The sequence below is a fragment of the Panthera leo genome, chromosome B1, assembly GCF_018350215.1.
Source record: "Panthera leo isolate Ple1 chromosome B1, P.leo_Ple1_pat1.1, whole genome shotgun sequence".
NCBI lineage: Eukaryota > Metazoa > Chordata > Mammalia > Carnivora > Felidae > Panthera > Panthera leo.
Window position 1 is genome coordinate 188,756,954 of NC_056682.1, and position 15,235 is coordinate 188,772,188.

Here is a 15,235-nt window from a genome sequence, read left to right on the forward strand (position 1 = left end):
GAGAATAAGTTCACAAGTCTCAGCAATAAAGGAGGGTTTAATTTAAATATTCTCCTAAATTACTCAATTAAATGGAAATATCTCACAGATACCTCTAAAAAAAATAGTTTAAATAATATAACGTGTTTTCATTCAAAATTTGATCAGGAGGCAAAAAGGCTTTCCTGCATCAGTGTTGAATATATTAAATACATATACAAAATTTATAAAGAAAAGTCCTATACACATTGATTATCATTTTGGTGGCACATCAGTTGGTAATAATATGGTATCAATACTTTAATTCATACTTAACTGGAGAATTTAAAAACAGATGTAAATTCTATGGGAAAGCGCTGCCAGTGACTATTACAAACATTGTAATTTAGTTGATATTTTAATATGATCTTGTTATTCTCAGATCTCACCATCTAAAATGTCAAGAAAAAGAAAACAGTTTAAGTTGCAGCTGGAGAAAATGAAGTAACAAAAATAAAATATACAGGGTTTTATTCCAGTTAAGAAATTAATAGCGATAAGCAAAAAAGTTACGAGAATTCCTCCCTGGAGATGTTTAAGAGCAAGATAAATGTCCATCTGCCTAGAATAGTATTCATGTGGCTTGCCTGAAGGAAGAGGAATAAGATCTGCTAATTTGCAAAATTTCCACAGCATCAGTTTCATATTGTCAAGATGCCGCCATGAGCATATTTAGCCAATCCACAAGATTAAAGTAAGTGCTTCCAGTGAAAATCTTCTGTTAACTGGAATTTGCTCTGAATAAGGCCTGAATGTGGTAAATCCAATCAACCTGTTACAGTGCATCAGACTGGGCATTTAGACAGCCCCATACAAAATATCGTGGTTAACATCGTAACGCAGCTAAGGGACATATTCCTTCAGTCTAGCCTTCTTGTTTCTCTTTTACTCTCTGAATGACTTGGAACAGTAGCCATCCACCATGCAGGACTGTCCAAATTGTAAATGCATACAGTGGAATGACGAAAAGGACAAAGTGCTATACCTGTCTTTCCCATGCTGAATATCAATGATATTAATATTAATACTTCTGGGCTTTTATGGAGTCATTATTTGATGACCGATATTTGCCTTTAATAATAATATGAATTAAAATTTACCCTCAGCTCTAACATATTTTACCAGGCATCTTTCTTAACTTTTAACGATAAAACTAATCTTCATAAAAAGCCCCCTGAACCTGGACTTTTTTTTTTTTTTTAAACAATGTGGTTTGAACTATGTCTTAATTATAGAAACATGCCTTTTAAGGGTAAAATTCTATTAAATTGTAGCTATGATTCTGATTAATTAAATAAAGCTAGAAGTGCATTGTGGTATTTCAGTGTTGCTCTCACGGCCTTTGACACCGTTGCATGGAAGGCAGTGAGGATTGTGGAAATCAATTCTAACTTTGCATAGTTTCTTTAAAAAATTCTAACTTCCTCAATCCACCCTTATCTGCTGTTACTCACCAACACGTAACACAAACCAACATCCTTGAAGATTCCTTTAGGTTTTCTTTCAGAAACTGTTTCCTACAGATTTCCCTGATGACCTCAAGCAATATTTCTTATCTCTCTCTTTGCCTGGCACCTACAGCACATAGTATCTTGTTTTTAAATCAGGGTCTTGTGTATATTTAGTGCTTTCTGCTATATTTTCCTTTTCCACTTATTAGCCCCATGGTTAATGGACCCAGAATAGACACAAACCTGTCTTACCCATGCCCAATACTGCAAATTACTTCATGTTCTTCTTTCCTGCCTTTTTGCTATCCCTTTTTAAGGGCCAACTTCTAGAAGTTGATTAGTGAATACTTACAGAATGAAATGATACACTCTATATTACAGCATTTTACCAAAAGGTCTTTCACATATCTTCTTTCCCTAATAACCACAACAAACCCAAGCAATTATCATATTCACTTTACAAAAGTAAAACTAAGACTCAGTGGAGTTTGCCAATTTGTCATGTCTAAAAACACGGCAGTTATTATGTATATAATGCACATGGGGGATAAAAGTGTTTCAAAATCCTGTTAAATCAATATAGCACAATGGCTAACATTTCACTTTCTTTTTTATGTCTGAATTTTTAAAACCACAGTCTTTAAAAAGGATAAATGAAGAGGACATAAGAAGGAATCCCATGATGACTGGTATCCCATTCCCAAATGCATCCTTAAATATGGACTATAGGTTACTTATACACGTGAATTCCCTGAATATCTTTACTAAGAAGATTAAAAGCCACCTGTTTTAAGGATTTAGAGATAATACTATTGTAAGATTGCTAGTGGCATTCCCAGAGGGTGGTCAACTGTAGTCATGACTATCCTTTTAAGTGACATATAGGCGACCTGAGAAGGTGCTATATTGGGATCTTTATAGGATCAGACACAGTATACAAAGTATACAGTACACACAGTATACAAAGTTAGTTTTGAACATCTTACATCACAGAATCTCCCTGAAGACTTCCCCTAGCAAGGGGCCTAGCAAGAAAAGATAAAAAGAAAGCAAATAAAATCCCCTTCACATGTAAACATCCATGAAAACCTAGGGCTAGAATTTCAATGGTTCTGAAGTTTGTATCTAGAAGTTTGTATTTTTCTGTCCTTACCTGTACATCTAGAAAGTACAAATTAAAAAAAAAAAATTTAACGGTTATTTTTTATTGAGAGACAGAGTGTGAACAGGGGAGGGGCAGAGAGAGAGGGAGACACAGAATCGGAAGCAGGCTCTAGGCTCTGAGCTGTCAGCATAGAGCTCAATGCGGGGCTCAAACTCAGAAACCGCAAGATCATGACCTGAGCCGAAGTCAGACGCTTAACCGACTGAGCCACCCAGGTGCCCCTAGAAAGTACAAATTTTAAACAAAAAACATTTATGTGGAAGAGAAGATGTAGAGGCCAAAACTCGAAGCTTTATAAACGGTCCTCCTCTTTGATGACAGAAAACACCTGTCTCACTTTCCCTACTGGAAAAGTAGTGTTGTAACCCACCATGGAGAATGCTGAATATAAGTTAATTCTTGAAAAGTGCCTGCGCTGTTTATCACTAGCTAAGAAATATTGAATTCCTGTTAGTTAATCTCAGCACATAGGGGCTTTTTCCCCACTACATTCCAAACTCATGTAAAAGCTAAGGACAACATTTAAAGTCCTAGCATTTGCAGCCAATAAAAAACCCATCATTTTCAAAGGCTTGCATAGTATTTTAAACTTTATAAAAATTTATAAAACACACATATTGACAAAATTAGGATTGTCCCTGAAATCTTCAATTTGATATGTATCTTCAAAGCTATAGGCACTTACAAAAAAACACTTCTATACAAGACACTAGATTTCTCAAGGGAAAATACAGAAATACAATTTCCTTCTTCCTCATGCTTTTTTCCCCCTTCTTTGAAAAGGAGATTATACACATATACTTTTATAAAGATACAAGGGGAAAAATATGTAAGAAAAATATTCACACAAAGGGAAAGACATAATTTTCTCATTCTCACCCTTTTGGCATGTAATGAAAACAGTGATCTAAAAGCGATAAAAAAAACTATAGCTCCAGGCTGCAGGCACCTCTAACAAGAAAATATTATCTACTCTTTCCAGAAAAAAATAGCTTATGTTCTGCATTTCCAATAAACACTGATAACAACAGAAAAGGGAGTTAATGAAGTACATTGACAGTAAAAGCGAAGAAAATACAATGCAAATACCTTTTAATCAAATCATTTCTTGAGATTTCACAAGATTAATCACAGAGTTTAGAAGAATGAATTTGATACTAACTTCAGATGCAAGACAACTTTTACATGAGAATGTCTCCAGATACCTTGTCAGAGCAATTTAAAACTTATTGTTACAAGCTCTCCTAAGCAAGCATAAAGATAAATAGGCCTTTCACTTTTTTTCTGATGCATTATTCAATATATATTTAACTCTGAAAACAGATAATGTTTACAGCAACAGTATAAACCAGAAAAAAAAAATACTTACAGATTTTTAATGTCAACTGCCCCACGGAAAGCCTTCCTTGGAATTGCCTGAATTTGGTTTTCACTGAGATCACTAAAAATGACAAAAAGGATAAAGGTCAAGTTATAAAATATTATTTAAAAATGATTTTAATCCATGTGCTTGACAAATGATAAAACACTTCTTAAAAAAAAAGCTAAAGCAATCCTAATAGGATCATAATTAAGTCCGTATCATTGGATATAATTTCTAATACAAATATTTTATATTTATAATATAAATTAAAAGGTTTAAAGAAATGATTTCTTGAAGTATTTTTCCAGATCTTTAATTTAATAATAAATTACAAAATATGGTTCTCTTAAATTTGAGTTGATTCAATTCTGTGCAATAAACTATTTATTGAAAAACAAATAGTAAATTTGTCATCACTCAGTTTCAAGGGATTCTAAAGTTTTAGTACTTGATACTCCTCCAACATCACTGGCATAACTTACAAAGCATAAAGGAAAGAGGTCCATTTTAATATCCTAGAGAAGAGTGGCCAAAAACTGATAAAACCTGGGCAATATGATTAAGTTTTCACAACGCTTTAAGTAATCTTGAAAATGGAACATGGCAGTCCTGGCCCAACAATAAAACCAACAGTTCCTGCATAAAATATTAACAGCAGGTTGATTTAAAACCTTCTTTCAATAATTCTATTAAAACCATAAACACAGACTGTCTATATTTGCATTTTAATTTAATTGAGAAATACATTTTAATGAAAGGGAAAAAAGCACCCTTTCAGTTGGAATGAGAAGTCTGTAAAAATCACTCATCTCATGAAACGGATCATTATTTTTTGCTCGGAGTTCAGATGCAATTGTATGAGCTCACACAGTATTAGCCTTAACAAGTAGGATATAAATATAGATGCAAAAACTATCACTGAAAACAGAAAATGCTCATCTAATTTTAAGTTAACACTACCACAAAGCAGAAAGTTGAAATATCAAATGAATAGGTTATTAGATTAACAGTGATGGTGCTAAAATTATCTTTCAAATTCTAAGATAACTGATGCTCATTAAGAAAGATGAAGCTACTAACCACGGATTCACAGCTGATGACAACAGAGCCATTTTCCAATTACGTGGAGGTATATTGGATGGATTCATCCACATCCTCTCCCCTAACGCGTCTTTATGATCAGAGCTTTTTGTTCACATACTTGTGACCATGCAACAGAGATAACTGGCAGATAGAGAGATTTAGTGTGTGGTCTTGACCTCATTAGCACCAAATTTTAAACACCCGAGATTTGCATTCATATCTCAACATCCACAATATTCAAATTAAAAAAAAAAAAAATGTTTGCTAAGCAATTTGTAAAGAAATAAATGTTAGTCTATTCAAGGAGGAAAGGTCTTTAAAAAAAAAGCAAAACACACATTTTATTTCAAACAGTAAATTTACAATATGTGCTTATGTGGGAGTTAAGTCAGTCATCCATTTCCTAAGTGATGTAACTCTGTTAACTGCTTTCAATAGTTTCAGTATATCGCTAAGAGTAATAAAACTTCATTTCCTTAAAAATTGCTTATTTCTCCAGCTTGTCATTGATTCAGACGGACTTCCTTCCCTTAATTACATCAGGTTAAGAATGTTTAACAGTGTATATTTAACAGCCTGGATGCTGGCAACTGTACTGAAAGGAAGCTGTGGAGCAAGGAGAAGGTAAAGAGAGACAGTGGAGAAAGAAAAATCAGAAAGTGAGAAGAAATGAAAAGGGAAAATGATTGAAGCCAAGCAAATGTGAATCTGCCATGCCCCACTGAAAACCAACAGTAGTGATTTCACTGCTGTGTCTCTGTCAATTCTCTGTTTTTTCATCACTTGTATCTCTCTGTTTCTCCAAAGACAAAGACTGCCGTGGAGACTGTAGGTGAATAAAAATGGCAGAGATGTTTTCTTCGGACCTTGCCGGCTTTCCAAGCTCTGCAGTTTTCCCATCCAGCCAGGTGGGCCATTTCATCCGCCACCTGCAGTTTTTCTCAGGTCTTGTTCTCAATGGGGAGAGTGTGAGGTGGGAGGAAAGGTAGAGGGATGATATTAGGTGGTTCAGAAAGATATCACTGAACAAACTGGAATGCACAGTCGAAGACTATTCCTTCTAAAACGGATTTTACTAGAAGCTTCTGAGTACCATCAGCAGAATTCTAGGACATGGAGCGGTTTTATACTGCTAACACTTTTCTTTTCACGAAAGAATGAGAAACTGTCAACTGTCAATCTCAGAGTCTCTTTACTACCCTAGGTCAGTGGTTTATGTGTGGCTGTCCCCCCACCTCCTAAAACTAGACTCTTCCCAGACTTATTCTACAGGGTCACTGCCCAGTTCACTAAGGCAGGCAACTTCAGTTCTGGATCCCAGGCCCCTTCAGTTAAGTGGGCCATGTTCAACAATGACAGGAAAAAGAAACAACAAATTTTCAGTACCTATGGTATGCAATCATTTTTTTTTTAGAAATAACATATTATCACATATGATCTGTATTTCCTCTAATCCCCATAACCATCTTGACAAGTAGTTAATATTATCCTGGTTCTATAGGAAAGGAAATTATGCTTCAGAAATGTAAGCTATTAGTGCTGAAAAATGAGACAAATTGCTTGTTTTTTATATTTATTTATTTTTTGAGAGAGTGCAAGCATGGGAGGGGTAGACAGAGGGGGCGGAGGATCTGAAATGGGCTTGCACTGACGGCAGTGAGGCCGATGTGGGGCTCAAACTCATGATCCATGAGATAATGACCTGAGCCGAAGTCAGATGCATGACCGACTGAGCCACCCAGGTGCCCTGAGATGATTTAAGTAAATGTATAAGAAATACAGACAAATACTGAGTCAGGATTTGAAGAATTCTAGAGATGATGCAAGGGGCTACTTAATCTCAGTATGTCCTTCCTATGCCCTAAAACGTAAAAGGCTTTCTTTAACTTATCTTAGCCTCCGGTGTATATCACTTGAAAAATGATGGATTAGATTGTGTAAGAATAATGACTTACACTTTCTGTATATAATCAGGTGGAGGTTAGCAGTTATTTTAATCCAACATATATTTATTTAATATCTACAACAGCAGCAAGGTATTGGCTGACGTTGCAAGAACTACTGAGTTGGGTAAAAGCCCATTTCCTGGCTTCAGGAATTTTCAAATTCAGTAAAGACGATAAGGCAAGTAGCCAAATAGAAGGCCAACTGAGAGATTTAAACAACTATTGTGAGTCTGAAAAGCAAGAAAGCACAGTAAAAAAAAAGACAGCGTGAACATATCAAGATGTAAAGGCAAAGGAGTGGGAGATAGCATGTGTAGTGAAATAAAGGGCACATGCAAAATATGGAATTGAAAAAAACATAGAACGTTTTATGAGAATAGCATTTGGTTTGATTTGCTTAAAAGGTACAACATACATAGCGGAATAATAGGAGATGAGGTCCGAAGGACAAATCACGGGTGTGATGAGTAAACTTTTTGGTAGCAATTGAGAAGTGAGTTCTTATTTCAGCACACAATGGTGGGGAGGGAAGGGTGGTAGACAAGAGCAGGGCAGAGACTCTACCTTAGATAAATTCAGCTGGAAGCTGGAAGTTGGAAGACTAGATACAAGACTTCTACCCTAGTTGGGGAAAGGGTAGTAAGAATGTCAAACATTATAAAAAACCCTTAATATATTTATCACTTGCTTACCATGGGTCAGTTAATAGCTGCATCATCTCTCCCACTGTATAGACAAAAAACGTGGAAAAGATGAAGAGTGGTATCAGATGCACGAAGAACCAAAACTCAGAAGTGGGTTATATGTGGATATGAATTAGCCAAGGGAGACAGAAGAGAAACAAGTTATTTTGAAATTATATTAAAGGTAGTGTTAATACAACTGGGAAATCAGAAGACCAATTTGCAGTGTCCATTGTAAGTTTGGTTTCAGAAGTTTTTAAATCTAGTTAGAAAGATGTGATATAATGTATCACATAGTTTGGTGACAATAAAGATAGTATATGGTAGGTAAAACATGAGCGGTAACTGAGAAAGGTGATCTATAAGATCAAAGAAATCTGTCACTGGCATTTTGATGAACTCAAGCCGCTTTCAAAATAGAATGGGATTGTTTTTGGGGTGTGTGAGTAGTTCTGTGGGTTACACGTCCAACTCTTGATTTTGGCTCAGGTCATGATCTCACAGTTTCGTGAGTTCAAGCCCCATGTCAGGCTCTGTGCTGACAGTGGAGAAACTCCTTGAGATTTTCCCTCTCACGCTGCCCCTCCCCTGCTCCCACTGTCTCTCTCTAAAAAAAGAAAGAAAGAAAGAAAGAAAGAAAGAAAGAAAGAAAGAAAGAAAGAAAGAAAAAGGAAGGGAGGGAGGGAGGGAGGAAAGAAGGAAGGAAGAGGGAGAGAGAGAGAGAGAGAGAGAGAGAAAGGAAGGGAGGGAGGGAGAAAGGAAGGAAGGAAGGAAGGAAGGAAGGAAGGAAGAGAGAGAGAGAGAGAAAGGGAGGGAGGGAGGGAGGGAGGGAGGAAGGAAGGAAGGAAGGGAGGGAGGGAGGGAGGAAGGAAGGAAGGAAGGAAGGAAGGAAGGAAGGAAGGAAGGAAGGGAAATGGGATTGTTTTCTGAACCTTGATGAAAATGATGGAGCTTGGTAATTCTCAGCCTCTGGTGTTGGAGTAGGTGGTGGTAAGTGGTGGTTGGCAGAAATCCAAGGAGGCAGCATATGTCAAAGGAATTAAGAGCATAGACTACAGACCTAGACTATCTGAGATTGATTATCTGCCATTCATTAACCATGCGCCCTTGGAGAAATTGCTTACCCTCCTGTGCCTCAGTTTCTTCATCTGCAAAATGGAATAATGATAATGCTACTTCATAGGACTGTAAGGTGAAATCAGTGAGTTCATACTTTCAAAATGCTCAAAGAGTGCTTACACGTAGTAAGCACTATGAAGGTGTTGGTTATATACATGTTAAAATTATTCTATTCAGAGGCCGTTATGTGCCCCTGAGTGGTCTACTTTGTTCCTTGAAGACCATTGCAGGCAGTGTGAGATATTACTGATGACAGTGTATTGTTCTGTGAACTGTGTGGAATGAGAAAAATGAGTCAGAACGACTGAGTTAGCAGGAGGAAGCTGCCATGGGAAGAGTTTGTAATTATATCACTAGACAGTAGAGTGTAAAAATGTGTTTCAGAGTTGGAAAACGGCTTGATTGGAGTTGACTTTTAGGAAGATTAATCTGGAAATAGAATTTCAGAGCAGGCAGGGACAACGGGCAGAGAACTGGTGTTGGGCAATTTGGTGGAGAGAGACAGTGGGTTTCCAGTTAACTAGAAAACTCTTTTTGGTGAATTTAAGTAATTAAGTTGTGAGTTCGGCTTAGGTCCAAATATAGTCTTCAATGCAAGTTAAGGTGATTTTCATCTTGGGGAGAGCTTGCAACCACTCAAATTTTCTGATTAGGAAAATAACAAATACAAAAAGTACAAAAAGCGTTTTGGGAAGATCACCGCAGAAATTGGGGAACTGGGATGGAAGACAAAGACACTCGTTTGGTTTTGTGGTGTTTTGAACTCAAGTAAATGGAAACATATCCCATGCTCGTAAATTGGAAGAATTAATATTGTTAAAATGTCCTTTTTTAAAAAGTATTGTTAAAATATCCTTACTACACAGAGCAATCTCCAGATTCACTGCAATCCTTACCAAAATTCCAATGCCATTTTTCATAGAAATAGAATAAACCATTCTAAAATTTGTATGGAACCCCAAAAGACCCTGAATAGCTAAAGCAATCTTGAAAAAGAAGGTCAAAGCTGGAAATATCACATTATCTGAATTCAAACAATATCACTAAGTTATAGTAATCAAAACAATACAGTAATGGCATAAAAACAGACACACATACTAATGTAACAAAATAAAGAACCCAGTAATATATATAATAGCCAATTAATCTACAACAAGGGAGCCAAGAATATACAATAGCGAAAGCATGGTTTCATACCACATTCAAAAGAATGAAACCAAACCCCTATATTTGACCATACACAAAAAAATCAACTCAAAATGGATTAAAGACTTGAACATAAGACCTGAAGCCATAGAACCCTTGGAAGAAAACACAGGAGATAAGCTCTTTGACATTAGTACACAAATTATTTTTTTGGATTTGACCCTAAAACCAAAGGCAACAAAAGCAAAAATGAATAAATGGGACTATATCAAACTAAAGAGTTTATGCAAAGCAAAGTCAACATTAAAAAAATGAAAGACAACTTAGAGAATGGAAGGAAATATCTCTCTGTCCCTCTCTTTCTGACCCTCCCCCAATCATGCACGTGAACTCTCTCTCAAAATAAGTAAATAAATTAATTAAAGAAAAAAACCCACAATGAGTTATCACCTCACACATGCTAGAATGACTGTCGTCAAAAAGACAAGAGGTAATGTGTTGGTGAGGATGTGAAGAAAAGGGAACCCTTTTGCACCGTTGGTGCCAATGTCAATTGGTGCAGTCACCGTGGAAAACAGTATAGATGTCCCTCCCCAAATTAAAACTATAACTACAGTATGATCCAACAATTCCACTTCTGGATATGTATCCAGAGGAAAGGAAATCACCATGTCAAAGCGGTATCTGCATTCCCAGGATTACTGCAGCATTATTTACAATAGACAAAACATGGAAACAATCCAAATGTCCTTTGGTGATTAAACGGATAAAGACAATGTGGATACAGAAATGAACACAATTTGGAATATTATTCAGCAATAAAAGAAGGGAATTCTGCCATTTGTACCAGCATGGATGGACATTGAGAGTATTATGCTAAGTGAAGTAAGTCAGAGAAATACAAATACTGTAATACTTGATGTATTCACTTGTATGTGAAATCCAAAAATACCCAGAACTCATACATAGTGAGAACAGGTTGGTGGTAGACAGGGAATGGGGGTGGAGGTTGGGGAAATGGAGGAACATGGTCAAAAGGTACAAACTTCCAGTAATGATTAACAAGCTCTGGGTATGTAATGACTATTGTTAACGATGCTATATCGTATGGATTAAAGTTGCTGAGAATAGATCTGAAGATTTCTCATCCCAAGAAAAGTTTAGAAAAGCGAACTAAATTTATTGTGGTAGTTATTTTGCAATAAATGCATGTATCATTATTATCTTGTACATCCTAAATCAATACACTGTTGTATGTCAGTTCAATCTCAATAAAATGGGAAAATACCACCCCCAAAAAGGGTTATTACCAAGTGCTCAGATATCATAATTTGAAACTTTTTACAAAAATTAAAAATTTTTAACAGCTTGAGTTTAAAAGCCTAGTTTATTTAACTTATTCATTTTCCCAGGTGACAAGGACGTGAGAAGAGCGGGAAAGGCTGTCTGATTCTGAAGTTAACCTTAATAAGAAAGCAATGAATGAGGGTGGATATTAGTGGTTTCAAAGCAAAGGTTATACATTCTTGGTATCTACACAACTGGAAAGATTCAGGGTCCCCAGAGCCAGGCCTGTGTAATGGCCCTTGTGGTCATCAGCCAGGAAACCCTGAAGTTTCCTATTTTAGATCTCCCTTTGATTACATTCAACCCATTCCCCAAACTACTTCAGTAGTCTCTCCAATCAAGTCTCCTCCTGCCATTCTCCACTGCCATAGCCCCTGCTAGGACATTCATCACCATTTCAGACATGAATGAGATTCCAAACTCATCTGTGAATTGATTTATGATCCTTTCCAATGCACCCTCCACACTGGCACCACAGTTTTATTTCCAAAATTGAAATTATATCAAACCACCTCCTTCTGAAATCTTCCTCATCTCAGTTAAGGAGACACCACCCTTATATTTGTTCAGTACAAAAACTTTTCAGTCTTCATTGTCATTCCATATTCTTCCACACCCCCATCCAGCCCATCATAATCCTCTTGACTCTCTCTTCAAAATAGATCCACAATCTGACCTACCTGCATCTCTGCTTCCCTGACAAAGTCATCATGCCCTCTTGTCTGGGTGATTTCGATAGTCTTTCAAATGCCTCTTTGCTTCTCCCCTTGTTTCCTGTAACCATATCTTGCCACATCACTGATCAAAACTTCACTAATGTCTCATCTCACTATAAGGGAAAGCACAAAGCATCACAAAGGTCAACCAGGCTCCAAATTAAACTGGTCGGCACGCTGTCCTTGACCTCACCTCTTTCTACTCTCCCCTCATCCCCCTTCTCAAGCTACACTGGCCTTCTAGAGTTTCTTAAACTCAACTCAACATAGTCTCCTTCAAGGCCTCTCTTGATACTTTTTCTTGCTCTATTTTCACCTCAGATGTTCCTTCATGAATTCTATGCTCTCAATTCATCTTTTCTAAAATAATTTTCCAAATCTCTCAGCTTTTGCACATTTTTTTGTCTTAAGCACCTAGTTCCTATCACCAAAAGATGGAGAGTTAAGCATTGTTCAAGACCCAGAGCAAACAGCACCTCCCTCAGCATAGTTTTTCTCCACTCTCCCAGCTGAGCCTAGCACCAAGATCTCTGACACGTGTCAGCTATGTGATAGCTTTTCTCTCCATTTGCTCATCTGTAAAATGAGCTAGTATACATATCTCTTAGGGCCAATCTGCCTGGTCCAAATGACAACATTGTTATTAATACTAATTACGACCTACATAATTAATGTCATATAATTATTGCATAATTATAAAATATAACTATTATTGGTGAGTCAGTCATCCCATCTTCTATGCTCTTTAGGTGACTGGCACACAACTTTATTATAACATTTCCAAAATTTCAGTTTAATTCTTTTCTTAGATGACTATCTCCTGCTAGACAATATGATAAATGAAGGCAGGGATTTTAGTTCATTTTGTTTCTACAGAATTCCTGGCATATGACAGGCCTTCAGTAAGCAAAGGTGTAAAGGAGGTAGGGAAAGAAAAAGAAGCTCTGAAGAAAAAACTTACAAAACATGGCAACTTGCTGGATGGATATAGATAAGAGTCAGAGCTTATATACAAGTCTGTGGTTGCAACCCTGCTAAGTAGCAGAATCTAACATTATAGACTCAATGAGGGGCAATCAGGAAATAAAATTGGACTTCTGAGAGGACGCTTACATATACCAGTATCGAGGCAATGCAAGAGGGGTGAATTCATAGCAATGTTTCACAAAGCAATGGACACATGAGACTAGAGCCCAAAAAAGGGGTCAGAGAGACAGAGAAATACAGATCAATGAGCCCTTGTGCCATGGTAAGAAGTGAACTGTGCAGTGCATATCTGACTCATCTCTCTGATTATGAGATGTATTGACAAATTTCAAATTTTCAAATTACTTTCCCCAAGAAGTGATACTAAGCATACTCAAGATTTTGGTACTTGCAAGTGGGAAAGTCAGCAGAGTTCTCCCACTATCCCTTCTGTTCTCTCATTCATGCCTTCAAATGCCTTGTTAATTTTTTTTTTTTAATTTTACAGAGAGAGACAGCACATGGATGAGCAGGGGCAGGAAAAGCAGAGAGAGAGAGAGAGAGAGAGAGAGAGAGAGAGAGAGAGAGAGAGAGAATCTTAATCAGGCTCCATGCTCAGTGTGGAGCCCAATATGGGGCTCGATCCCACCACCCTGGGATCATGACCCGTGGCTGAAATCAAGAGTTGAATGCTCAACGAACTGAGTCACCCAGCTGCCCCTCAAACGCATTTATTGACAGCACAAAATCTGACATAATCATTGCTTTGTGATAGTTCTCTATTTTTCCTTTTATGGTATGTTTTTCACCACCAACTTGACTGCTGCTTCTTTTTTAAAAAGTTTATTTATTTATTTTGAGAGAGAGAGAGAGAGCAGGGGGCAGGCAGACACAGAGAGGAAGAGAAAGAATCCCAAGCAGGCTCCACGTTGTCAGAGCAAAGCCCGACATAGGGCTCCATCCCACAAACACTGAGATTGTGACCTGAGCAGAAACCAAGAGTCGGACGCTTAAACGACTGAGCCACCCAGGTGCCCCTTGACTGCTGCTTCTTAATAAGCAGGGCTGTGTCTTCTACATATGTCCTTTCACTTCCAGGTCTTGATATGATCCTATATAGAATAGATTCATTTATCATTGTTTGTCAAGATGCCTAAGTGGTCTTTTGGGTTGTTGTTCCGAGAATTGTTTTGTTACTGAGAACCTACAGTAACTTCTAGTACTGCAGCTTTACTGAACATAATGGTAATAATGGGTATCTATTTTTTTCTGATCTCTGATATACTTTGACAATAGTACTTTTTTGCTCTTAATAAAATAGTACTTTCTTGCTTTTAATAAAAAGCGTCAATAGAAGTGTTTTTTTACAGAACTCTGACAATTGTAAATCTCCATAGAAATTTAAGTGTGAAAAGGGTGCAGTTTACAATTGATGAAATGAGATAATACTCATAGCTAACATTTACTGGGCAATTACTTACTGCCAGAAAACACACTTTGACTTATTTAAATTCTTTTCTATAATCACATCAGGATATAGTCTTTCATTTTCATTTGGAGGCAGGGAAGTGGGGTTTACAAGGGTTATGTAATTTCCCTGTGGTCACACAGCTAAGTAAGCTACTGGAACTATTTGAACTTGGCTCTGTTGTTCTCCAAACCTCTTACACTTAACCACTACTGTGTTGCCTCATAGGCTTCTGTAGAAGTCTGGCTCTCTGGTATTATAGTTCCATCACCCTGGAGCTGTGGTTTCAGTATGGTTTCAGGATAACCCATCAGAACTCTCTGAAGAGGTTGTTTAAAAACCAGACCCCTAACTCCACTCCAGAAATGCCAGGCAGATTCTCTAGGGAAGATGTCCAATAACCTGTGTTTTTAACAAATCTCCTGGGTAACTGTTATGCCCATTGTCTTTGGACCCCATGTTAGTAGCCCAATGGAACATCTCTGATAAATAATATCTTCTAGCTTTTGTTTAGTTTAATAAGCATGGTGTTCATTTATATGCATCCAGTGGGAATGAGAAGAGGAAATAAAAAAAAATGGGAGGCACCATTAAAACCAAGAATATATTGGTACTTTGAACAGAGAAGGTTGGATGAGAGAGGCCATCGTTGTAAAATATACATAAAAAAAATCTCACAACCAGAATATTGATCTTGAAAAAATAAAGAATTCCCAGCGTAAGTTTTATCTTTCCTATTTCTCTTCAAAACAGTATCCATAACA

General features: G+C 37.0%; 1 protein-coding gene across 5 annotated transcripts in view; it reads right to left on the reverse strand.

The window, feature by feature from the left end:
- SLIT2 (slit guidance ligand 2) overlaps positions 1-15,235 on the reverse strand; it is a 376,497-nt gene that overhangs the window by 150,648 nt on the left and 210,614 nt on the right. For all 5 annotated transcript variants that reach the window (XM_042936808.1, XM_042936807.1, XM_042936805.1 and 2 more), the window contains one exon: positions 4,004-4,075. In XM_042936808.1, coding sequence (XP_042792742.1) covers positions 4,004-4,075 — 72 coding nt within the window. The remainder of the gene's footprint in view (positions 1-4,003; positions 4,076-15,235) is intronic.